The sequence below is a fragment of the Equus quagga genome, unplaced genomic scaffold (genome assembly GCF_021613505.1).
Source record: "Equus quagga isolate Etosha38 unplaced genomic scaffold, UCLA_HA_Equagga_1.0 153_RagTag, whole genome shotgun sequence".
Lineage (NCBI taxonomy): Eukaryota > Metazoa > Chordata > Mammalia > Perissodactyla > Equidae > Equus > Equus quagga.
Genome location: NW_025796915.1, coordinates 4,026,190 through 4,052,586, shown reverse-complemented (window position 1 = coordinate 4,052,586; position 26,397 = coordinate 4,026,190). Strand labels below are relative to the sequence as shown.

At 37.4% G+C, this 26,397-nt stretch overlaps 1 protein-coding gene across 2 annotated transcripts in view; it reads left to right on the top strand.

The window, feature by feature from the left end:
• Positions 1–26,397, top strand: part of LOC124233093 (Bardet-Biedl syndrome 4 protein-like) — a 188,414-nt gene that overhangs the window by 142,402 nt on the left and 19,615 nt on the right. For both annotated transcript variants that reach the window (XM_046650201.1, XM_046650202.1), the window contains 2 exons: positions 18,633–18,712; positions 20,734–20,797. In XM_046650201.1, the coding sequence (XP_046506157.1) occupies positions 18,633–18,712; positions 20,734–20,797 (144 nt within the window). The remainder of the gene's footprint in view (positions 1–18,632; positions 18,713–20,733; positions 20,798–26,397) is intronic.

The following is a 26,397-nucleotide window of genomic DNA, read 5'->3' as shown; positions in this document are numbered from 1 at the left end:
ACCTGGGTTCTGAACTAGCAAACTCTGGGCCCCCGAAGCAGAACGTGTGAACTTAACTGCTGCAACACCTGGTGGGCCCCATCTGTACCCACTAAGCAGTAACTCCATTTCCGCTTTCCCCCTAGTCCTTGGTAACTTCTCTTCTACTTTCTGTCTCTATGAATTTGCCTATTCTAGATATTTCATATGTGAAAATTAATAAACAGAAACTTTATATAAAATGTAGTTGGGAAGCCAGAAGGGGAAACTTTCCTGCCCTACATAGATAGCATAGCTGAACAGGAAGAAGAAAGACTCTCTTCTTGACCAGCAGAAAACTCAGCCAATGAGAGACAGTCACAACTCAGCCAATGAAAAGCCACTACATTTCAACTCCCAGTCTCCTCCCATGGGGTCTTTGTTTACAATAGCCTCCCAATCCCCTTTCTTTCCCCCTCTGTGAAGAGTTTTTCCTTCCTTTGTTGCTCAGGACTTGTACAGTGGCTCACTTTGGCTGCAGACACTGAATTGCAATTCTTTGTTGATCCTGAAGAAACTTAGTTTTGCTGGAGGAATAACTGGATTTTTTTTTATTGAGTTCATAATAGTTTACATGAATGTGAGATTTCAGTTGTACATTATTTCTTGTCTGTCACCACATCAGTGCTCCCCTTCACCCCCTGTGCCCATCTCCCAACCTCCTTCCCCTGGTAACCACTGAACTGTTTTCTGTGTCCGTGGGTTTCATATTCCACATATGAGTGAAATCATCTGGTGTTTGTCTTTCTCAGTCTGGCTTATTTCACTTAGCATAATTCCCTCTAGGTCCTTCCATGTTGTTGCAAATGGGATGAATTTGTCTTTTTTTCTGGCTGAGTAGTATTCCATTGTGTATATATACCACATCTTCTTTATCCAATCTTTGGTCGATGGACACTTGGATTGCTTCCATGTCTTGGCTATTGTGAATAGTGCTGCAATGAACATAGGGGTACATATGTTATTTTTGATTGTTGACTTCAAATTGTTTGGGTAGGTACCCAATAGTGGGATAGCTGGGTTGTATGGTAGTTCTAGTTTTAGTTTTTTGAGGAATCTGCATACTGTTTTCCATAGTGGCTGCACCAGTTTGCATTCCCAACCAGCAGTGTAGGCGGGTTCCCTTTTCTCCACACCCTCTCCAACATTTCTTATTTTTAGTGTTAGTGATTATAGCCATTTTACCAGGCGAAAGGTGGTATCTTAGTGTAGTTTTGATTTACATTTCCCTGATGATTAGTGATGTTGAACATCTTTTCATATGTTTACTGGCCATCTGTATATCTTCTTTGGAAAAATGTCTGTTCATATCCTCTGCCCAGTTTTTGATCGGGTTGTTTCTTTTTTTATTAAGTTGTGTGAGTTCCTTATATATTATGGAGATTAACCCCTTGTCACATATATGATTTGCACATATTTTCTCCCAATTGGTGAGTTGTCTCTTTGTTTTGATTCTAGTTTCTTTTGAGTAACTGGCCGTTTTTTAAGGTCAGCACATATAAGCAGAATCATAAAATATTTGTCCTTTTGTGTCTGGCATAATATACTTAACATAATGTTTTAAAGGTTTAATTTAAATTCATATTGTAGCATGTGTCAGAACTTCATTCCTTTTTAAGGCAGAATAATAGTATTTCATTGTATGTATGTAATAATTTGTTTATCCATTCATCTGTTAATGGACATTTGGATTGTTTTCAACTTTTGGCTATTCTGAATAATGCGGTGAACATTAGTGTACAAGTTTCTGTTTGAGTTCCTGCTTTTATTTCTTTTGGGTATATACCTAGGAATGGAATTGCTGGATCATAAACATACCTATGTTTAGCTTTTTGAGGAAATGCCAAACTGTTTTCTAGCCGCTGCACCATTTTACATTCCCACTAGCAATGTACAAGAGCTCCAGTTTCTCCACATCCTTGCCAGTAGTTATTTTCTGCTGCTGCTGCTTTTATTTAAAATGGCTATCTTAGGGGGGCTGGCCCCGTGGCTAAGTGGTTAAGTTCACATGCTCTGCTGCAGGCGGCCCAGTGTTTCGTTGGTTCGAATCCTGGGCGCGGACATGGCACTGCTCATCAAACCACGCTGAGGCAGCGTCCCACATACCACAACTAGAAGGACCTACAACAAAGAATATACAACTATGTACCGGGGGGCTTTGGGGAGAAAAAGGAAAAAAAATAAAATCTTTAAAAAAAAAAAAATGGCTATCTTAGGGGCTGGCCCCGTGGCCGAGTGGTTAACTTCACGTGCTCCGTTGTGGGCGGCCCAGTGTTTCATTGGTTCGAATCCTGGGCGCGGACATGGCACTGCTCATTGAACTACGCTGAGGCGTGTCCCACATGCCACAACTGGAAGGACCCACAACAAAGAATATACAACTATGTACCGGGGGCCTTTGGGGAGAAAAAGGAAAAAATAAAATCTTAAAAAAAAAAAAAAAGCAAGTATACTTTAAAAAACATACGTTAAAAAAAGATGAAATGGCTATCCTAGTATGTGTGAAAAGGTGTCTCATTGTGATTGTGATTTACATTTCCATAATGACTAAGGATGTTGTGCATATCTTTTCATGTGCTTATTGGCCATTTGTATATCTTCTTTGGAGAAATGTCTGTTCATAGCCTTTACCTGTTTTTAAATTGGGTAGTCTGTCTTTTTGTTGTTGAGGTTAGGCTTATTTTAGCAGTGATTAATTCATGTCTTTTTTTTTTTTTTCTTTAAGAGATGTATGCTTCAATTATTTCACCATTTTCTTGAAAAATTTGACTCAGAACCTTATTCAGTACCATTCAGTTAAAAAAAAAAAGTCTTTTTCAACATTCTTTTCTCTCTCCTTAGTCTGAAAGGAAGGTAGATTTAAAGGAATTGAGAGTCTAGTCTTGATTTAATTTTGGAATTAAAGTTTTAGCTAAGCGTCATCCTTTTTTCCCCTCATTGTCTTAAGTTGCATGTGGAACTAGAGTGATGAGTAAGTTATTTATTATTTAAAAATTATCATGTTAAGCACCCTTCGGTGCATAGAAATATGCAGGTATGGATTGACACAATACTTCTGAATAAGTTTGTCAGTAAGTATCATGAACTTTAAATGTTCATGTTGATTAACCTAGTTCTCCTGTTCTAAGATTTGTTCTAATAAAGTATCCTCAACGTGTGCAAGATATTTTTTAAAAGCAAAGATGTTCATTAGAAGATTATTTATGGTAGTGATTTACTGGAAACAACTGACACATTCAGGAATAACACAAGCCTAAGTGATTTTTCTTTCATGCAAATAAATACTATGCAATTATTTAAAATAGTGCGTCTTTTTAAAAAGCGGGATTTAAAATTGTACATAAATATCTCACTTAACATGCACATATAAGAAGATTGGGAAGAAATATGGTAAAATGATAACCATGATTATCTGTAAGTAGTATGAACATGGGAGGGTTTAAATTTGTTTTTGTTCCTGTCTGTATTTTAAAAACTTCTATAGTGAGTGTGTATATTTTTTATAAGTTTAGATATTTAGATTTTATTTTATTTTTAAACTGCTTAAATATTTTAAATACACCAGGCATATATGAATCTATTCTTGTTATAAAAAGTTCGAACAACCTCAAGAAAACTAAAATACTCCTTAAATCACCATCCAGTCCAGAGGTAATCGCTGTTGACCAGTTAGTGTGCTTCATTCAGACTTTTTATTGTGTATGTATGTGTATATATACATAGCAATAGGAATATATAATTTACTGTTATGTGGGTGTTTTATGTAAATGGTAAATACCATATTTTGCTACGTCAGTATATCTTGGAGGGCTTTCCATGTCAATAGGTAAAGAGCTCCTCTTTATTTTTAAATATAATATTCTGTAGTATGGATATATTACAGTTTCTTCTCCTTTTGATAGCATTTATATTGTTTCTAATTTTTCACTACTATGTGCTGTAATAGACGTTCTTGAACAGGAGTCATTGTGAATTGCTGGGAACAAAATATGTGCATTTTAAATTTTAATAATTTTGCTAAGTTACTTTCCAGAATGGCTATTTATATTCTTTTTTTTTTTTTTTAAAGATTGGCACCTGAGCTAACAACAACTGTTGCCATCTTTTCTTTTTTTCCTTCTTATCCCCAAAGCCCCCCAGTACATAGTTATATGTTCTAGTTTTGAGTGCCTGTGGTTGTGCTATGTGGGCTGCCGGCTCAGCATGGCCTGATGAGCGGTGCCATGTCCGCGCCCAGGATCCGAACCAGCAAAACCCTGGGCCACCCAAGCAGACCGCGCAAATGTAACCACTCGACTGGCCCCTGTATTCTTACCATTAATATTGTTACCATGTGAAGGGGCATGATCTGCTTGCCACAAGACAAAAGCCGATTGTTGAGGCAATATCGTGATAGAGAAAGGGCATTTTATTAAGGAGTAAGCTAGCAAATCAGAAGATGGTGGACTAGCATCCTAAGGAACCATCTTAAGGGGGGCACAGAATCTTGAAGCAGTTAGGGTAGGCCAGTGGGTTATAGGGGAAAGAGTTAGGAATGATGACCCTCTGGTGTTACAGACTGAGACTCATCACACCAGATAGACTCTGTCTGAGAGTCATCACATTCCTAAGGAACTTAAAAGAACAAAGTTATCATCTTATCGAAGCTGGGAGGTGCATACACAAGCGGGTGTCATAAAATCTACAGAGCCGGTGGATCTCCTGGAGGGTCCATATCCAGCTGAGTTAGTTAGTCAGAGGTCATTCAAAGTTACAATATGGTTTCTTTTCTATGATATGGCTTCCCGTATGTCAACCTGTGTTGAGCTGCTATCAATATGGAGTACCTACAGCATTTCTCTATTATTTTTTATGATGTGCACAATATAACAAAAGTAAGAAATGTGAAACACAGGATTGTATGAAGGATATGTACATCTTTTTCAGAACTTGTTTTAGCTGAGTTGCTTTCATCAGCAAACCACAGAAGATCCAACCAAAAGAGGCTTAAACAATAAGGAAATATATTGTTTTATGTAAGAGGAAGCCCTAAATTAAGAGTGGGCTCTGGGGTTGGTGATATATGAAAGCTTAGTTCTTTCTGCCTTTCTACTCCTCTGCCCACTACCTGCCTTTTCCTGAATTATAGCTACCAGTGGCATTCAGGTTCCATTTTTCTACTGCCAGAGATAAGATCTGGCTTCCCATGGTTCTTTTTTAAAAACAAGAAAGCTTTTTTTCCCAGAACCTCCTAGTAATACTCTTTTCATTGGACCAAATTGATAGGCTTGTTAATCATGGACAAAGGAGATAGGATTACCATTGAGTAGTTTAATCAACTAATATGGAGTAAATTTTGAGGAGTCAAGGATAATCATTACTGGTTGCAGAGCACAGACAAACATTAAGATAAGCAAATGGTATAAGTATTGTAAGGATACAGGAGCAAATGAGGATGCACAGGGACTGTCAGACAGTCCTGCCTTGCCCACAGTGTTGTTTTAGGAATCAACTCACTTCTGTTTCCATCGTCATATGCTCCATCTCTGCTTTTTTTCCTTGTGTTTATTCTTACTCTTTGCTTGTAGTACTGTTACTGATTTCTTCTCTTTCACTTCCCTCTACCTTTTATGATAAAAACATTTTTGTTATTTAGATAGTGTGAATATCTGAATCACACATTTTATGTTGTACAGGTATGTAAATTGGTTGACCTGAAGAATGGGATATCAGAAAATAGTTTGTTTTGTATAAAACTTTGTTTAATAGTACTCAGTAATTTCTCTTGCATTCTGGTGTCATACTGGGTTTTCAGTTAAGATGGTGCAGCATACTCAAGTTTTGATCACTCCTGCTCCAGATACAGAACAATAATGGATAAAATGTTAGTAGAAAACATAAAGACACAGCCAGCCTGAAGGAAAATAGTTTTTAGGCAAATAGACTATTACAGAAAAAGGGAGGGTAGTGGTCTTTATTTCAAAATATGTTTATGATTTTCTGAAGACAAGATCAATATAAGCTCATTATAGAAATTTGGAAAATATAGGGAAGTATGAAGAAAACAGGAAAAATATCAGCCTTAAGGATTAATGAACTTTAATTTACAAATTAAAAATCAAAGTGGTATTTTGAACAGAAAGCTTTCACATTTCTCTGTGAAATCTTTAGATGTCTTTTTAACCTCTGGTTCAGATTCTCTCAACCTTGGCGCTGTTGACATTTTGGGGAAGATAATTCTTTGTTGTGGGAGCTGTCCTATATATTGTAGGATGTTAACAGCATCTCTGGCCTCTACCCAGTAGATGTTAGTAGCACCCAGTTGTGACAACCAAAAACATCTGTAGATATTGCCAGATGTCCCCTGGTATGCAAAATTGTTCCTGGTTGAGAACCACTGGTCTCATTTAATAGTAGGATACTTGAAAGTAGAAAGCAGGAAGTTGGTAACTGAACATGAGGAATTCACACAGAAGTTGGATTAGCAAGAAGAGAGACTCGATTTGAACAAGCAGCAGTAGAAGGCATTTTGACTGAGAAATTCTGAGTTTGGATTTAGATGTTGTCTCCCAACCACCCCACCCCCCACTCCCCTTTGTTCCTCAACTTGAGAGGCCCATATCCTAGCTTGACTCTAGTCTTAAGGGTAGTGAATACCAACTGTGGAAAGGATAAACAAGTTTCTATTTGGGATTTTTGTCCAAATATATCAGGACTTTTTCAAGAACAAGCAACTTCTTATTTGGAATTGTTTATCAGAACTACTTGATGTTTCTGAGAAAATATATCCTTCATGGGGCTACTGAAGTCCTCTTCATTTCTCCCCATGATATGACCTCAGGTGACTTTCTTCTCGCCTTCAGTTGAGGACCTTATCCATCATTGAGGTGAGTGAAATTGATTTACTTCCTGGGTATATTTCCTTCCTTAAAAGAGTCTCCATTGAAGACCTTCCCTAATTTGAGGTGGCTATAGCCCAGGATGAGTTTTTTCTACAACCTGAGACCCTGTGCTTACCATGTGAAAAACTTGATCTCAGCTTGAAGTTTGCTTTCTGACCATTTTTTAATAGAAGAGGTTTTTTTTCATTGTGGCAAAATATACATAACATAAAATTTACCTCTTTAACCATTTTTAAGTGTATAGTTCAGTGGCATTAATTACATTCACAATATTGTACAACCATCACTACTATCTATTTCTAAAACTTTCATCACCCTAAACAGAAGTTGTCTACCCATTAAATAATAACTCCCCATTTCCCCCTCCCCTCTAGCCCCTGGTAACCTCTATTCTACTTTCTGTCTCCATGAATTTGTCTCTTTTAGATATTTCATCTAAGTAGAATATTTGTCCTTTTGTGTCTGGCTTATTTCACTTAGCATAATGCTTTCAAGGTTCATCCATATTGTAACATGTCGTACAGAGTTCATGCCTTTTTAAGGCTGAATAACATTCCATTGTTATTATATGCCACATTTTGTTTATCAATTTATCTCTTGATGGACTTTTGGGTTGTTTCTATAGTGTATTTTTTATGTCAGTAATTCTTTTTTGTTTGTTTATACTTTTTTAAATTTTGGTTTTATTTATTTATATTTTTTTTTTGGTGAGAAAGATTGTTGGTGAGCTAACATCTGTGCCAGTCTTCCTCTATTTTGTATGTGGGACACTGCCACAGCATGGCTTGACAAGCAGTATGTAGATCCACACCCAGGATCCAAACCCATGAACCCTGAGCCACTGAAGCAGAGCATGTGAACTTAACTACTATGCCTCTAGGCTGGCCCCTATGTCAGTAATTCTTCTTCTTTTTTTTTTTTTTTAGAAAGATTAGCCCTGAGCTAATATCTACCACCAATCCCCCTCTTTTTGCTGAGGAAGATTGGCCATGAGCTAACATCTATGCCTATCTCCCCTTATTTTAAATATGGGGTGCCCGCCACAGCACAGCAGTGGGTTGGTCCACACCTGGCATCCAAACCGATGACCCCTGGGCTGCCAAAGTGGAGTGTGCGACCTTAACCACTATGCTCAGGGCAGGCCCCCTATGTCAGTAATTCTTAAAGAATTTAAAGGTTGTGGAGATTGGGAATGTTACAGATACTCTAGAAATATGTCATTTCTTATATTATATATAGCAGTTTGTTCTACAGACTAATTACCATCTATATATTTGGTTCCCAGTAATGATCTTATAGATACACGCTTTTGACTTCATTAATATGTTTTCCTTTCCCAATGTTTTAGTTCTTGTGTGTACAGAATTGTAGAGTTGGAAGGTAATTTAGATGTTATCTAGTTCAACTTAACATTTTACATGAAATTGCTCCCACAGCATCTTTGATAAAGTTATCTCAGTTCCCTGTTTCTACTGTGGTAGTGAATGACTTTCATTGATTTGCTTTTTTTTTTTTTTAAAAGATTTTTAGTTTTTCCTTTCTCTCCCCAAATCCTCCTGGTACATAGTTGTATATTCTTCGTTGTGGGTCCTTCTAGTTGTGGCATGTGGGACGCTGCCTCAGCGTGGTTTGATGAGCAGTGCCATGTCCACGCCCAGGATTCGAACCAACGAAACACTGGGCCGCCTGCAGCAGAGCGCGTGAACTTAACCACTCGGCCATGGGGCCAGCCCCTCATTGATTTGCTTTTTGAAAGGATAGTTTATCTTAGTTGTTTCCATGTTTTCAACTCTGTTTTCTTAGTCTATTGGTCTATTGTAGTCTGACTTTTGGCCCTCCCACTCCACTGATTAAATTAGTGAGCTTAGCATTGGTAGTATTTTATTGTGGCAAAATATGCATAACATAATTTATCATTTTGACCATTTTTAAGTGTATAATTCTGTGGCATTAAGTACCTTCACATTGTTCTGCAACGATCACCACTGTCCATCTCCAGACTTTTCCATCTTCCCAAACTGAAACTTTGTACCCATTAAACAATAACTCCCCTTTCCTCCCTACCCCAGCCGCCACCATTCTACTTTCTTTTCCCTTTTTATTTTTCTCCAGTTTTATTGAGATATAATTAACTTATAACATTGTATTGTTTTAGGTGTACAACGTGATGATTTGATAGATGTATATATTGTGAAATAACTACCACAATAAGTTTAGTTAACATCTGTCACCTCACATAGTTAAAAAATTTTTCTTTTGTAATGAGAACTTTTAAGATCTACTCTCTCAGCAACTTTCAAATATATAATAGTATTGTTTACTTTAGTCACCATGTTGTACATTACATCCCCAGAACTTATTTATCTTACAACTGGAAGTTTATACCTTTTGACCCTACTCACCCATTTTGCCTACCCCCAACCCCATCTCTGGCAGCCATCAATCTGTTCTTTGTATCTATGCGTTGTTTTTTTAGATTCAACCTATAAATGGAATCATACAATATTTATATTTCTCTAACTTTATCTTACTCAGCATAATGCCCTCAAGGTCCATCCATGGCACAAATGGCAGCATTTCTTTCTTTTTTTGGCGGAATAATATTCCATTGTATGTATATATTGATATATACCACATTTTCTTTATCCAACACTGTTCTACTTTCTGTATCTATGAATTTGACTAGTCTAGGTACCTCATATAGTAGGTAGAATCATCCAATATTTGTCCTTTTGTGTCTGGCTTATTATACTTAGCAAAAATGTCTTAAGAGTTCATCCATATTGTAGCATGTGTCAGAATTTAATTCCTTTTTGAGGCTGAGTAATATTCCATTGTATGTATATAGTACATTTTGTTTACCCATTCATCCATTGATGGACATTTGGATTGTTTCTGTCTATTGGCTATTGTTGGCAACACTGCTATGAACATTGGCGTACAAGTATTTATTTCAGTCCTGCTTTCTTTTTCTTTTTTTTAAGAATTCAGCTTTTTTTTTTTTTTTTTAAAGATTTTATTTTTTCCTTTTCCTCCCCAAAGCCCCCCAGTACATAGTTGCGTATTCTTCGTTGTGGGTTCTTCTAGTTGTGGCATGTGGGACGCTGCCTCAGCGTGGTCTGATGAGCAGTGCCATGTCCACGCCCAGGATTCGAACTAACGAAACACTGGGCCGCCTGCAGCGGAGCGCGCGAACTTAACCACCCGGCCACGGGGCCAGCCCCTAAGAATTCAGCTTTTTATTGAACATGTTACAAAAGAGGTTTAGTCAAAAAGACCATAGCCCGTGTTGTCATTGGATTCCTCAGGTTCTTTTTTCCATTTTCTTTTTCTTTTTTCTAAGATTGGCACCTGAGCTAATATCTGTTGCCAATCTTTTTTTTTCTTCTCCCCGAAACCCCCCAGTACATAGTTGTGTATGCTAGCTGTAGGTCCTTCTAGTTGTGTTATATGGGATGCTGCTTCAGCGTGGCTTGATGAATGGTGCTGGGTCCATGCCTAGGGTCTGAACTAGCAAAACCCTTGGCCGCAGAAGCTGGAGTGTGAGAACTTAACCTCTTGGCCACGGGCCGGCCCCAGGTTCTTTTTTCATTGCTTCCACTTTCTTCTCCTCAGCTGGGGCAGCAGTGGTGGAGGGGGCAGGACTTCCTGCTGGGCAGGTCCAACAGCCCCTACATTGCAAGTGAGGCTTCCCCATGTTGATGATGGCCAGAGCCTTTGCAGACAAGCCTGGACAGAAAGGTTCAACATATACATTGGCTGCTTTACGAAGAGCATTGATCTTATCTTCCATGACCATCACATCATCTTCATGCCGGATGATGCAGGTGAAAGTGCCAGGCTGGTGGCTGCCAGGCTCAGCACTATCCGCAGGATGAAGTGAGAGCCTTACCCCAGCATGGCCCCAGCTTCCTTGGAAGGATCAGCACCTTGTGGCAACTACAGAAAGGGGCTCCTTGCTTTCAGTTCTTTGGTGAATATACTCAGAAGTGGAATCGCTGGATCATATGGTAATTGTTTGATTTATTTGAGGAACAATGTTAACTTTTAATTTAACGTTATTATGCTTTCATTATACTACTATGGAAGGTAGTATACATCCTATTTTTCCCTAGTGCTAGTAAAATCTACAAATCATAAGTTCCCAACTCTTGAATTTTGATAAATATATATGCTCGTAATGATCATTCAGATCAAGTTAAACATTTTCATCACCCAGAAAGTTTCCTTATGCCACTTTCCAATCAGTCCTCCCTTGAGTTCCCTAGGGGGACCATCATTCTGATTTCTGTCCCTATAGTTAATCTTGTCTGTGCTTGAAGTTCATACAACGGGAGTCATACAGTATGTACTATTTAGCTTTTGGCATTTTTTACTCAACATAATGTTTTTGAGATTCTTTCATGTTGCTGTATGTATCAGTTTAGTTTTAAAAGTGCTGTCTAATATTCCATTGTATCTATATACCACAGTGTGTTTATGCATTCTCCTGCAGATGAACATTTGTGTTGTTTCCAGTTTTTGACTACTATGTAAAAGCTTCTATGAACATTCATTTAGACATCTTTGTGTGTGTATATGTGTTTTCATTTCTCTTTGGCGAGTACTTAGGTAGTGAAGTTGCTGAGTCATATGTAAAGTGTATGTGTTAATTTTATAAGAGACTGCCCAACTGTTTTTCGGAGTGGTTGTATAATTTTACTGTCCCGCCAGCAAGTATGAGAGTTCTGGTTCCTGTAAATTCTTACCAACATTTGCTGCTATCAGACATTTTCGCATTGGACATGCTGGTGGGTATGTTGTAGTGTCTTATTGTGACTTTAATTTGCTTTATCCTGATGACTAGTGATGTTGAACACCTTTTTGTATACTTATTGGTCATCCCTTTTGTGAAAGAAATGTTCAAATTTTTTGCCTATTTTTAGATTGGATTATTTGTTTTCTTATTATTGATTTGTAAGAATTCTTCACATATTGGGATACAAGTCCTTTGTTTATTATATACACTGTAAACTTTTTTCCCCAGCATGTGTCTTACTTCTTCACTTTCTTAATGCATCTTTTGATTGTCTGAAGTTTTAATTTTTATGAAGACTGATTTATTAATTTTTTTCTTTTATGATTAATGTCTTTTGTATCTTGTCTAGGAAATCTTGACCTTTACCCTCACACTTAGTTGTGTGCCCCCTTCTCTTCTGCATTGATATTGCAAAAATTAATTTTTTTCATTGAGGTGTTTAATTTGGTTCTTAACACTTTATTGACCTACAGCATACATACAGAAAAGTGCATAAGTTGTAGTTTTACAGCTCAATAAATTTTTATACAGTGAACATATCTATGTAATCACCATCTTGATTAAGATAAAGAGCATTATCAGCATCCCAGAAGCCTCCCTCATGCCCCCTACCACTCCTCCCAAAGGTGGTTACTCGAATCTAACTTCTATTATATAGATCAAATTTGCCTGCTTTTGGACTTAATATAAAGGGAACCATTCAGTATGTACTTTTTTATATCTGACTTCTTTGCTCTAAATTATGTTTGTTTTATTCATCTATGTTATTGCGTGTAGTAGTGGTTGTTTTGTTCGTTGTTGTATAACATTCCATTGTGGGGCTATACCCCAATTTTTTTATTTTACTCTTGATGAGCATTTGGGATACTTTCATTTTAAGATGTTATGCATAATGCCACCATGAAGTCTTGTACATGTGTTTTGGGTAGACATATGTACCTAGGAGCAGGATTGCTGGGTCAGCGGGAAAGATATATTTAGGTTCAGTAGATATGAAAACAGTTTCCAAATATGTTTAATATAATCCCGTTTGTGTACATGTACACGTGTACATTTGCCCATATGCTTATATGTGCATAGAAATTCCTTAGAAAAGACTCCAGAAACTGTTCACCTCTAGTGAAGAGGAGGACTGGAGAGGGTCTTTTGCTTAATACTCTCTGTGCCGTTTCAATTTTGATTTACTGTAAGAGTGTACTTAAAAAAAAACCCAACAGGGGCTGGCCCCGTGGCCGAGTGGTTAAGTTCGCGCGCTCCGCTGCAGGCAGCCCAGTGTTTCGTTAGTTCGAATCCTGGGCGCGGACATGGCACTGCTCATCAGACCACGCTGAGGCAGCGTCCCACATGCCACAACTAGAAGAACCCACAACGAAGAATACACAACTATGTACCGGGGGGCTTTGGGGAGAAAAAGGAAAAAATAAAATCTTTAAAAAAAAAAAAAAATCCCAACAACAGTTGTCCCTCAGTATCCATTGGGGGATTGGTTCCAGGACCCCCCTCAGATATCAAAATCCACAGATGCTCAAGTCCCTATATAAAATTGTGTAGTATTTGTATATAACCTACACATATCTGCCTATATACTTTAAATCATCTTTAGATTACTTATAGCACCTAATACAATGTAAACACTATGTAAATAGTTGCTATAATGTGTTTAGGGAATAAGAACAAGGAAAAAGGTCTGTACATGTTCAGTAGAGATGCAACCATCTTAGTCCTTTCGATCCTAGATTGGTTGAGTCCATGGATGTGGAGGGCCAACTGTAGTTATTTTTTTTTAAATTTGAAAATCTTACTACTTTAATATATTGAAAGTCCTGTTCTGCATTTTTTTTAATAATAGAAAAAGTTTAAAATCATTATTTGTTGTGTTGCTAAGTTATGTCTAGTTGAGAGCACAAACACTTAAATTTTGAAATTGGAAAGTCCTTTATGATTGGGCAGAAACTTGGTGAAGTTTAATGAGTAACCTTGAAGTTCTGAGTTATAGCCTTGCCTCTTCTGTTAATTAACTGTTGAATGTGGGCAAATCACTTAACCTCTGGAGTCTTAATTTCCTCATCTGTAGTGTAGAATAGTTGTTGAATTACATGACTCACTAGCCTCATGGGAACATTGAGTGGAATAATAGGGGAGAAAACACTGATATAGATATATATCAAATATATATATATAAACAAATTACATATTATATAAGTAAATCATATAAATAAGTATGTGTAAGTAAAGTCATATACATAAGTACAGTCGTCCTCCCTTATCTATGGGGGATATGTTCCAAGACCCCCAGTGGATGTTTGAAACCACGGATAGTAATGAACCCTATATATACACTATGTTTTTTCCTATATGAACATACCTATGATAAAGTTTAATTTATAAATTAGGCACAGTAAGAGATTAACAACAATAATAATAAAATTTAAGACCAATTATAACAATATACTGTAATAAATGTTACGGTTGATCTTAACCTCAGTGAACGATTTTTTCTCCCCTTGTTAAGTCGAGACCTTCCACCTTTTCACTTAAGGAAACACTATACGGCTTCTCTTTGGCATATTCGAATTGCCAGCATTAGTTGTGCTTTGGGGCTGTTATTAAGTAAAACAAGGGTTACTTGAACATGAGCACTGTGATACTGTGATAGTTGATCTGATAACTGAGACAGCTACTAAGTGACTAACGGGAGCATAGCGTATACAGCGTGGGTACACTGGACAAAGAGATGATTCACGTCCTGGGTGAGACTGAGCAGGACAGCACAAGATTTCATCACATTATTCAGAATGGCTTACAATTTAAAACGTAAGGATTGTTTATTTCTGGAGTTTTCCATGTAATACTTTTGGACTGTGGTTGACCACAGGTAACTGAAGCTGCAGAAAGTGAAACCTACGTATAAGGGGGCACTGCTATATATATGAGGGGATACACACCCATGTACCCCTAAAAAGAATAAAATATAATTATTGTTTTGAGTTAGTAAAATAATTTTAAATAATCTAGGATATGTAGTAAAGCCATAATTGATCTTTTATATGACTTTTTCTTCCTCATCCCGTTTTAAGCTCATGAGAAGCAAACAAGGTGGATAGCAAGCGATTTAGTAATAATAATAATAATAATAAAAGCCAGCTTGTAGCATGTATCCTTGAGTGAGTACTGATTTATTCCAGTTTCCTTCTCCTCCTCCATCATCATTTATGTTCCTGAACAGAACTGATGTTTCTGCTGATCTTGGGCCGGTTTGCCGTCAGATCCATTCCTTACACTTCCTGTCTGTGCTGTATATTGTGAGGAGCTGATCCTTGCAGGCTTCATTCCTTCCCAGGCTCTTGTGTCAGCAATTTCTGGCTGGATTAACAAATGGGAGGAACTGGCAGGAGGTTGGAGGGCAGGAAGAAGGAGAAGCCAGTGCTTTCCCCTCTTTCTCTCTGCTTGGGGAAGTTGGAGGAGTGGGGTGGTCTCTGGAAGCATCTCTTTTGTTTCTTCTGCCCGTCACACCATCTTGTTTTCAGCTTCTTCCAGGTAACTTCAGCCTTGGATACTGGTAGCAAAATGTTTCCTCTCTTTTTCTCCCTCCACCCTATAGAGGGTAGTGGCTTTTTGCTCCCATGCTAACCTCTGATTTGTCTCCCCATTCCCTGTTGGGTCTCTCATTTCTTCCATCACTTTTCACTGCATTGAAGTCCCTCTGTTTTAAATCCTCAAGTGGTTTCCATGTTTACTTGTTAGACCCTGACTGGCACAGAGCTCAAAGTGATAATAAATAATAAAAATGTCTTACATGTATGTTCTGTTCAAGATTTTTTATGTCTTTTGATGTCCCAAATAGTAGATTGAGGTAGAAAAGTGTTATAGTTCCTATTACAACATGAGGAAATTAGCATTTATTGAATGACCACTTTCAGATTTTTCATAATTTTCCAGTGAAAATTATAGGGAGAAAAAATGGAGGTCCAGAGAAGTTAAATAACTTGCTCTCTGTCCCGTAGAAAGCTGGTAGTGAATGAAGATTGGAATTCTACATGTAAAATGTCTGTATGCGTGTCTGCTAGTCCTGGAAGAGATCCTTTACTGAAGAAGGGTTTGTTTATAGTGTACATACAAAAGCCTTAGTCATTTTAGAAAAGTTTTCAACTAGAAATTCAAAGCACAGTAATTTTCTACTCAGCCTTCATATATCCAGGATGCTGTACCCTAGCAGTAATCAAAGTTTAATGTGAAAGTTTGAGTTAGGGCCATTCCTAAGAGAATTTAGCACCTAGGGCAAATTATGGGGAGAAGAATTCTTGAGATGGCATGTTTATTCAGTTATAGAATTGTTTAAGATGTAAGTCTGGTGCATCCTTAGAGGGGGGAAGGGAGAATAGATATCACAAAAGAGTAGAAGGAGGGTAGGAGAAGAGAAGGGCCAAGGGAATATTGCTGCCAGGTTGTGAGCCTTCCTCCTTCACCCCACCACTTGGTGATGGTGAAGGGGCAGTGTGGGAGCTCGGGATATGCATGAGGTCTTTTTACAACCAGTTGAAAGACTTTACCTTGTCTTCATTGATGATGGTGGAAGGGGTGTGTGGGAACAAGGTCTTTTTTACAACCCTCTGAAGCTTCCTGAAAGCAGGGGGTCAGTTTTGTTCACTTTTCTATTCCCAGTGCCTAGAACAGTGCCTGGCACATGGGTAGGCACTCAGTGAATATTCGTTGAATGAATGAATGAGGCTCTATAGACGAGGAAATTGCAAATTTGCAAGATCACAGTTAGTAATAGGATAATTATGAGGCCCTGAAGTGATTTCTGAAGTCTTTGATGAAGCTAAATTTCTTTTAGGTTTTAGACAAACTACATCTTCAGGAGTGTGCACTGACATTTAAGCACTTGGATTTGGTGGTGCCATGCCTTCTTCTAATCCCTAGGGCTCTGTTTCATGAGCCTCTGGGCCCTTAAGCTACCTTACAAATTGAAACATTTATTTTCTCCATTCTTCACCCAGGGAACACAAATAATGACTTATCTTTTATTGTGAGAATTTAATAATAGGCAAGAATCAAATTTTCATTTTATAAATTTTGTCTTTTAGACTGTAGAAGCAATGATACTTAGTGATATTATAAACTCAAGGGGTTCAGTGTCTCCTCTTTTCCTCTCTCACTCTAGCGGTTAGGTGACAGAGGAGTAGGCCATACAATTGAGACTTGGTCCATGATTACTCAGTAAACTATTTCTCTCAGAACTATTTATTATGGTGTATTTCTTTACTCACTTTACATGCACACGCACACATGCACACACATCTTTAAACTTGATGATTTGTATGGCCTTTAGTAGAAAATTTAATTCTGGAAGTGGTTAGGCAGAACATGAATGGCTACGATATGATGATTGATTGGGCCTGCGGAAAGAGAAGGAAGGAAACAAAAGTCATCAAAGAATGTGAAATAGGCCCTTGCTGACTAGAAGAAAGGTAGCGTCCCACTCAGAGAATGTGGGTAATTGGAAGAGGAAGAGTCAGTTGCTTAACATTTTATCTTTTTTTCTTCCTTCTAGCATATAAAATCATACCTATTCTTTCTGTCATAATTTCATCTTACAAATTCCATTGATATTTCCTATTCTTGGGAAGGAGTAAGTAGTATTACTTTCTTAATTTTTGTGTTCTGGCAACATTAACTCTAGGTCACAGTAAGCTTTTTTTCCTTCCTGCTGTGTTATGGACATATAAGTGTTACATTTTCTGTTGTATCTCCTAAGGTTCTAGAACAGAATGATCACAAATGATGACAAATCATTTCCGTCTCTTCCCCTGCTGTACCCTTTCTTTTACATTTTTAAAAATCAGCGAATATCTCATATATTAAAGTGCCTTAAAAAATACACACACCCATTTACTCACTGGCCAGATTTAATAAATAAAACCATTTAGCCATGTATACTTTTAGAGCTTTTTATTTTTTTGAGAAATAAAACATTAAAGAATTGAAGTCTCTTTTTTATCTTTTTCTGATCCCATTCATCTCTTCCTTGAGGTCGCCACTGTTCTGAACTTGGTGTGAATCCATCTCCTTGTTACCATAGAAAAATAATTTCTTAATGAATTTTTATTTGTATTTTAAACTTCTGAATTCAAAGGGATAGTAGCTTATTTTGTGGTTTCTCTATCATAAATCATTTTCATTGACTCAAATAGGTTTTTTTCATTGTTGACTTCTCATAAACCTGGGCAACAATGTAATGTTTCACTTTTGAGCTATTGCTAAGACTGTGTTTAACTAGTTTTGGTCCTCTGATCTATCAGATGTGACATTATGTTATATAGATTTTGTTAGTAACAGTCCTGAAATATCCTCTAGAAAGTCTTCTTATTCATCTCTGTAACTAGGATGAGAGACAGGACAAGAAACAAAGAATGATTTTATTTTTTTTTCAGGCCAGGTCATCATTTGAGAAACTGACAGTATAAGCCATAAAAACTGAAGAGAAGCATATATTCAATGTGTAATGGTAGGACAAGTATCTTTTAGTTTAATAATTATACTTTTTAAAAAAAAATTTTTTTTTTTTTCTGATCTATCTCCCCAAACACCCCCTGTACATAGTTGTATATCTTAGTTGCAGGTCCTTCCAGCTGTGGGATGTGGGATGTGGGATGCTGCCTCAGCGTGGCCTGACGAGCGGCGCCATGTCCGCACCCAGGATCCAAACCCTGGGCCGCCGCAGCGGAGCGCGTGAACTTAACCACTTGGCCACGGAACCGGCCCCAAATAATAATTATACATTTTTGATGCACTATATTCTTATAATCAGCAGCATGAAGAATTTGATGTAATAATGGCAATATGCTTGTGGATAGTTTAGGCATGAGGACACTGCTAAAGGAGAAAATCTAACAATGACTATGTTGTTTATTTTGTCAAAATGTGCTACCCAGCTCCAGAGTTTCCTATTTTGGAGAAGCAGAACTGGTTGATACATCTCCACTATATCCGGAAGGATTATGAAGCATGCAAGGTAAGAGATTGCAATGATAGAGAAAATAAGAAGCAGGCTTTGGTTAGGCAACTAACAGTGTCTGTGGGAGTTCATGTCCCACTAATAATGTATGGAATTCCTGTTTCCCCACACTTTGTGTATTGGTTAGCTTTTGCTATGATACTGCTGCTTAACAAACAACCTCAAAATCTCAGTGGCCTCCAACAACAGACGTTTGTTTATTGCTCATGGGCCTTCAGATTGGCTGTGGGTTGGCTAGGTTTGACTACAGGCTGTCGGTCAGGTTCAGGTGTGTTTCATGTGTCTTCTCATTTCAAGACTAGATTGAAGGAGCAGCCACTCTCTGGGACTTCTTGGTCTCATGGAGGGGGGGCAGATGTTCGACACAGCATAGTATTTAATTTTTTGATCCCTAGATAGGTGAAAAATGGTATTTCATTGAGTTTTATTTTAAAATTCTCTTATTATAGTGAACTTAATCATCATTTGTGTATTTAAAACCCGTTTGTATTTCCTTTCTCTGTCTGTTTGCATCTTTGGTAACATACTATATATGTTACATACTTGCTGGCAGACAGTAGTATTAACATTCAAAATATATCCTTGGTATTGTCTTTTTGTCATTCAGAGCATTGTAATGCTTCTAAGGTTGTGGTTTTAAATTTATACCCCTGGCATTTGTACCTATGGCAATGCACAGAACTAGCAAAGTTTAGTAGCAGTACCAGTTTGAATCTTGAAAGGTTTCCTTCTTCCCTTCTCTGATATTATCCTTTTCTTGTTTCCTTTTTCCTTTGTTTGACCACTTTCTCTGTTTTGTTATTTTGGCTTCTCTTCCACTGCCTATTTCTTAACATTTGGGGCTGTTTCTAAGTCCTATCCTTGACCCCTTTCTCTGATCATTCCACACACTTTCTCCTGATCTTCAGACCAATCTGATACTTACTGAATGCTTCACAGGTATTTCAAATTCAACTTTTCTGTAGCTGAATTTATCTGCTTACTTCCAAACCTATTCCTTTTCCTGTTCCTGTCTCAGGGATAGGTACCATCATTTCCCCAGTGTTTGTGTCGGAATCCCCTGACCCACTTTCCCTAATAGTATATAGATAATCATCAAGTTCTGGAGATCTTCTCTTACTATCTCTCGAAATTATCCACTTTTCTCCCTCTCCATGCCTTAGTTAATCCCATCATTTTTATTTAAACTACCACAAGAGTTCTTATACCAGCCTTGCCTCTAATCTTGCCTCCTTTCCATCTGTTTTCAACAATGCTCCAAAAATAATTTTTCTAGAGCAGATAGATTCAGGTTACTTCCTGCATAAACCTTACCAAGATTTTCCCATTGCTCTCAACCTTTTTAGCATGGCATTTGAAGTCCTTCTTTCTTTGGTCTCTTGACCACCTCACCTTCTCCACCCCTTGCCAACAGAATATTTGAAACTGTTTACTCTGAAAAGCTTTCCCCGATTCTCCAAGTTAGAATCAGTTGCTTCTCGTCTGAACTCCTATAACATCCTGGGCTTAGCCCAGCATAGTAGAAAGGTAGAGCCTATATTTTCTTCTTCAGAGAGCCCTTAGCATCTACAATGATGCTTGGGAATCTTTTCATATTTTTCTTAGCTTGCCTAGTTAGATTCTAGATAGGAGTTAGCAAACTTTTTCTATATGGAGCCAGATGGTAAATATTTTAGGCTTTACAGGCCACAAATGGTCTCTGTCTCATATTCTTTATCTTCTCTTATTTTTTTTATAACCCTTTAAAATATAAAAACCACTCTTAGCTTGAGAGCTGTACAAAAATAGGCTTTGTGGGTCAGATTTGGCCTGTGGGCTGAAGTTTGCTGACCCCTGTTCTAGAATAAGTAATCATAATGAGAATTGAGATTTAAAAAAAAATTCTGAATAAACTACTTTATTAGTAATTATTAGTGTCCGAGATTTCTTACATATGCTCCTTGTCCATGTCTACCTTTTCTTAAAAATACTTCAAGATACTTAACCACTGCTCAGAAGTATTTTTCTTGTTCTTCCAGGCTGTTATTAAAGAACAGCTTCAGGAGACTCAAGGGTTATGTGAATATGCTATCTATGTCCAAGGTAAGACATATATTTCTTCTCTTCTTGGTAGAGAAATGCACATTTTACCTAGGTTCTGGAAAATAGAGCAAACAAATTATGAAATATTTAAATTTGAATAAACGTTCCACGAGATCATATTCAGTATTATTGTTTTTTGAAACTGGAACATAATTCTGTTTTTTAATTTAATTTTTATTGAGTTAATGATAGGTTACAATCTTGTGAAATTTCAGTTGTACATTATTGTTTGTCAGTCGTGTTGTAAGTGCACCCCTTCACCCTTTGTGCCCACCCCCTACCCCACCTTTCCCCCGGTAGCCACTAATCTGTTCTCTTTGTCTGCATTTTTAAATTTTTCATATGAGTGAAGTCATACACAGATTGTCCTTCTCTATCTGGCTTATTTCACTTAACATAATTCCTTCAAGGTCCCTCCATGTTGTTGCAAATGGGACAATTTTGTTCTTTTTTACGGCTGAGTAGTATTCCATTGTGTATATATACCACATCTTCTTTATCCAATCATCTGTTGATGGGCACTTAGGTTGCTTCCACATGTTGGCTGTTGTAAATAATGCTGCAGTGAACATTGGGCTGCATGGGACTTTTGGAATTGCTGACTTCAAGCTCTTTGGATAGATACCCAGTAGTGGGGTAGCTGGATGATATGGTAGTTCTATTTTTAATTTTTTGAGGCATCTCTATACTGTTTTCCTTAGTGGCTGCACCAGTTTGCATTCCCACCAGCAATGTATGAGGGTTCCTTTTTCTCCACAACCTCTCCAACATTTGTTACTATTTGTTTTAGTTATTTTTGTCATTCTAATGGGTGTAAGGTGATATCTTAGTATAGTTTTCATTTGCCTTTCCCAGATGATCAGCGATGATGAACATCTTTTATGTGCCTATTGGCCATCTATATATCTTCTTTAGAGAAATGTCTGTTCATGTCTCCTGCCCATTTTTTGATCGGGTTGTTTGATTTTTTGTTGTTGAGTTGTGTGAGTTCTTTATATATTATGGACATTAACCCTTTGTCAGATGTATGACTTGCAAATATTTTTTCCCAGTTAGTGGGCTGTTTTTTTGTTTCAATCCTGTTTTCCTTTACCTTGAAGAAGCTTTTTAGTCTGATGAAGTCCCATTTGTTTATTCTTTCTATTGTTTCCCTTCTCTGAGAAGATGTGATGTCTGAAAAGATCCTTTTAATACTGATGTCAAAGAGTGTACTGCCTACATTTTCTTCTAGAAGCCTTATGGTTTCAGGTCTCACCTTTAGGTCTTTGATCCATTTTGAGTTTATTTTGGTGAATGGTGAGAAAGAATGGTCAATGTTCATTCTTTTACACATGGCTGTCCAGTTTTCCCAGCACCATTTGTTGAAAAGACTTTCTTTTCTCCATTGTATGCCCTCAGCTCCTTTGTTGAAGATTAGCTGTCTGTAGATGTGTGGTTTTATTTCTGGGCTTTCAATTCTGTTCCATTGATCTGTGCACCTGTTTTTGTACCAATACTATGCTGTTTTGATTACTGTAGCTTTGTAGTATGTTTTGAAGTCAGGGATTGTGATGCCTCCAGCTTTGTTCTTCTTTCTCAGGATTGCTTTAGCAATTCTGGTCTTTTGTTGCCCCATAGGAATTTTAGGATTCTTTATTCTATTTCTGTAAAGAATGTCATTGGGATTCTGATTGGGATGGCTTTGAATCTGTAGATTGCTTTAGATAGAATGGACATTTTAACTATGTTTCTTCTTCCATTCCATGTACATAGAATGTCTTTCCATCTCTTTATGTTGTCATCCATTTCTTTCAGAAAAGCCTTGTAATTTTCATTGTATAGATCTTTCACTTCCTTAGTTAAATTCACCCCAAGGTATTTTATTCTTTTTGTTGTGATTGTGAATGGTATTGTGTTCTTGAGTTCTTTTTCTGTAAGTTCGTTATTAGAGTATAGAAATGCTACTGATTTATGTAAATTGATTTTATACCCTGCAACTTTGCTGTAGTTGTTGATTACTTCTAAAAGTTTTCCAATAGATTCTTTGGGGTTTTCTGTATGTAAGATCATGTCATCTGCAAACTGCAAGAATTTCACTTCTTCCCTCCCTATTTGGATTCCTTTTATTCCTTTTTCTTGCCTAATTGCTCTGGTCAAAACCTCTAGTACTATGTTAAATAAGAGTGGTGATAGAGGGCATCCTTGTCTCATTCCTGTTTTCAGGGGGATGGTGCTCAGTTTTTGCCCATTGAGTATGATGTTGGCTGTGGGTTTGTCATATATGGCCTTTATTATGTTGAGGTAGTTCCCTTCTAGCCCCATTTTGTTCAGAGCTTTTATCATGAATGGCTCTTGGATCTTGTGAAATGCTTTCTCTGCATCTATTGAGATGATCGTGTGGTTTTTATTCCTCAGTTTGTTGATGTGGTGTATCACGTTGATTGATTTGCGGATGTTGAACCATCCCTGTGTCCCTGGTATGAATCCCACTTGATCATGATTTATGATCCTTTCGATGAATTGCTGAATTCGGGTTGCCAAAATTTTGTTGAGAATTTTTGCATCTATGTTCATCAGTGATATTGGCCTGTAGTTCTCCTTTTCCGTGCTTTGTCAGGCTTTGGTGTCCGCGCGATGTTGGCCTCGTAGAATGTGTTAGGAAGTGTTCCATCCGCCCTAATTTTTTGGAATAGCTTGAAAAGGATAGGTATTAAATCCTCTGTGAAAGTTTGGTAGAATTCCCCAGGAAAGCCATCTGGTCCTGGGGTTCTGTTCTTTGGGATACTTTTGATTGCTGTTTCAATCTCTTTCCTTGTGAGTGATCTGTTCAAATTGTCTGCTTTTTCTTGAGTGATCTTTGGGAGATTGTAGGAGTCCAGGAATTTATCCATTTCCTCTAGGTTATTCATTTTGTTGGCATATAGTTTTTCGCAGTATTCTCTTATAATCTGTTGTATTTCTGCAGAGTCTGTTGTTATTTCTCCTCTTTCATTTCTGATTTTGTTTATTTGGGCTTTCTCTCTTTTTTCTTTGTAAGTCTGGCTAGGGGTTTGTCAGTTTTATTTATCTTCTCAAAGAACCAGCTCTTTGTTTCATTGATCCTTTCTACTGCCTTTTTCATTTCAATAGCATTTATTTCTGCTCTGATTTTTATTATTTCTCTCCTTCTTCTGACTTTGGGCTTTGTTTGTTCTTCTTTCTCTAATTCAGTTAGGTGTAGTTTAAGATTGCTTATTTGGGATTTTTCTTGTTTGTTAAGATGTGCCTGTATTGCGATGAGTTTTCCTCTTAATACCACTTTTGCTGTATCCCATATGAGTTGGTATGGCATGTTATCATTTTCGTTTGTCTCCAGGTATTTTTTGATTTCTTCTTTAATTTCTTCAATGATCCATTGCTTGTTCAATAGCGTATTGTGTAGTCTCCACATCCTTGTGCCTGTCTCAGCTTTTTTCTTGTAATTAATTTCTAGCTTTATAGCATTATGATTGGAGAAGATGCTTGTTATTATTTTAATTTTTTAAAATTTGTAGAGGCTTGCCTTGTTTCCCAACATATGGTCTATCCTTGAGAATGTTCCACGCGCACTTGAGAAGAATGTGTATTCTGCTGTTTTTGGATGAAGTCTTCTATATGTCTCTTAAGTCTAACTGTTTTAGCTTTTCATTAGCTCCACTGTTTCCTTGTTGATTTTCTGTCTGGATGATCTGTCCATTGATGTGAGTGGAGTGCTGAGGTCTCCTACTATTATTGTGTTATTTTTGATATCTTCTTTTAGGTTTGTTAATAGTTGCATTCTGAACTTTGGTGCTCCTGTGTTGGGTGTATAGATATTTATAAGTGTTATTTCTTCTTGATGAAGTGTCCTCTTGATCATCATGTATTGGCCCTCTGTGTCTCTCTTTACCTGCCTTATCCTGAAATCTGTTTTGTCTGATATAAGTATTGCGACACCTGCTTTCTTTTGTTTGCAATTAGCTTGGAGTATTGTCTTCTACCCCTTCACTCTGAGCCTGTGTTTGTCCTTGGAGCTGAGATGTGCTTCCTGGAGGCAACAAATTGTTGGATCTTGTTCTTTAATCCATTTTGCCACTCTTTGTCTTTTTATTGGAGAGTTCAGTCCATTTACATTGAGGGTGATTATTGATGCATGAGGGCTTAATGCTGTCATTCTGTCACTCGTTTTCTGGTCTTCCTGCATTTCCTTTGTTTCTCGTTCTGTGTGTGTTAGCCCACCCCTTGACTTCTGCATTTTCTTATGCTGGGTTTCTTAGCTTTTTCCTTATTTATGTTATGTGTCTCTGTTCTCTTTTTTAGTTTAGTGGCTACCCTGAAGTTTATATTCAGAATTTTGTGTATAACATAGTCCATTTTCTGGTGGTCTCTTACTTCCTTTGCCTAGACTGATTCAGTCCCTTTCCTCTGCCCCTCCTAAAATATTATTTTCATCTCTTGTTCCAACTTGTTTTGTGAGTTTGTGGTTAGAGTGATAGGATTGTCTTTGCTTTGGTGATTTCCTTCCCTTTATCCTAACGCTATAGTTGAATATTTGCTATCCTATTCTGATTCTGTCTATTTGTCTCCCTACTCTGTGATTTGTGACCCCTTTCTCCCTATTTTTCTTGTTTCAGGTATGAGAGCCTTCTTGAGGATTTCTTATAGTGGCGGTCTTGTGGCTACAAAGTCCCTTAGCTTTTGTTTGTCTGGAAAAGATTTAATTTCTCCCTCATATCTGAAGAATATTTTTGCTGGATAGAGTATTCTTGGCTGAAGATTTTTATCCTTTAAAGTTTTGAATATGTCATTCCAATCTCTCCTAGCTTGTAAGGTTTCTGTAGAGAAATCCGCTGAAAGTCTGATAGGGGTTCCTTTGTAGGTTATCTTCTTCTGCCTTGCTGCCCTGAGAATTCTTTCTTTGTCATTCATTTTTGCCATTTTTAGTACTATATGCCTTGCAGTAGGTCTTTTTACATTGACAAATCTAGTACTATATGCCTTGCAGTAGGTCTTTTTACATTGACAAATCTAGGAGATCTGAAAGCTTCCTCCACTCACATTTCTCTCTCAATCCCTAGATTTGCGAAGTTCTCTTCTATAATTTTGTTAAGCACACTTTGTGCTCCGTTTTCCTTTTCCACACCCTCATGGATTCCGATAATTCTTAAGTTGGATTTTCTCATTGAGTCTGCTATTTCTCGGATATTTTCTTTAGTTTTTTTAATTCTTAGTTCTCTTTCTTCCTCTCTCTGGAGCCATTCAGCCTGTCTATCTTTGATTATGCTAATTTGCTCCTCTATGGTGTCTACACAGGCATTCAGGGAATCTATTCTGTTTTATCTGATCCATTGTATGTTTCCTCTCTAGTGTTTCTGATTGATTCTTCTTTATAGTTTCTATCTCTTTTGTGAAGTAATGCCAGAACTCATTGACTTGTTTCTCTATATTTCCCTTTACCTTATTGAGTTGTTTGATGATAGCTACTCTGAATTCATTGTCACTTAGTTTACCTATTTCCAAGTCCTCAGGACATAATTCTCCGTTTTTATTGTTTTCCTTTTGGTCTGGAGCTTTTATAAATTGCTAGATGGTGGAGGAGCGGTTTTTGCGCGTGATGCTATTAT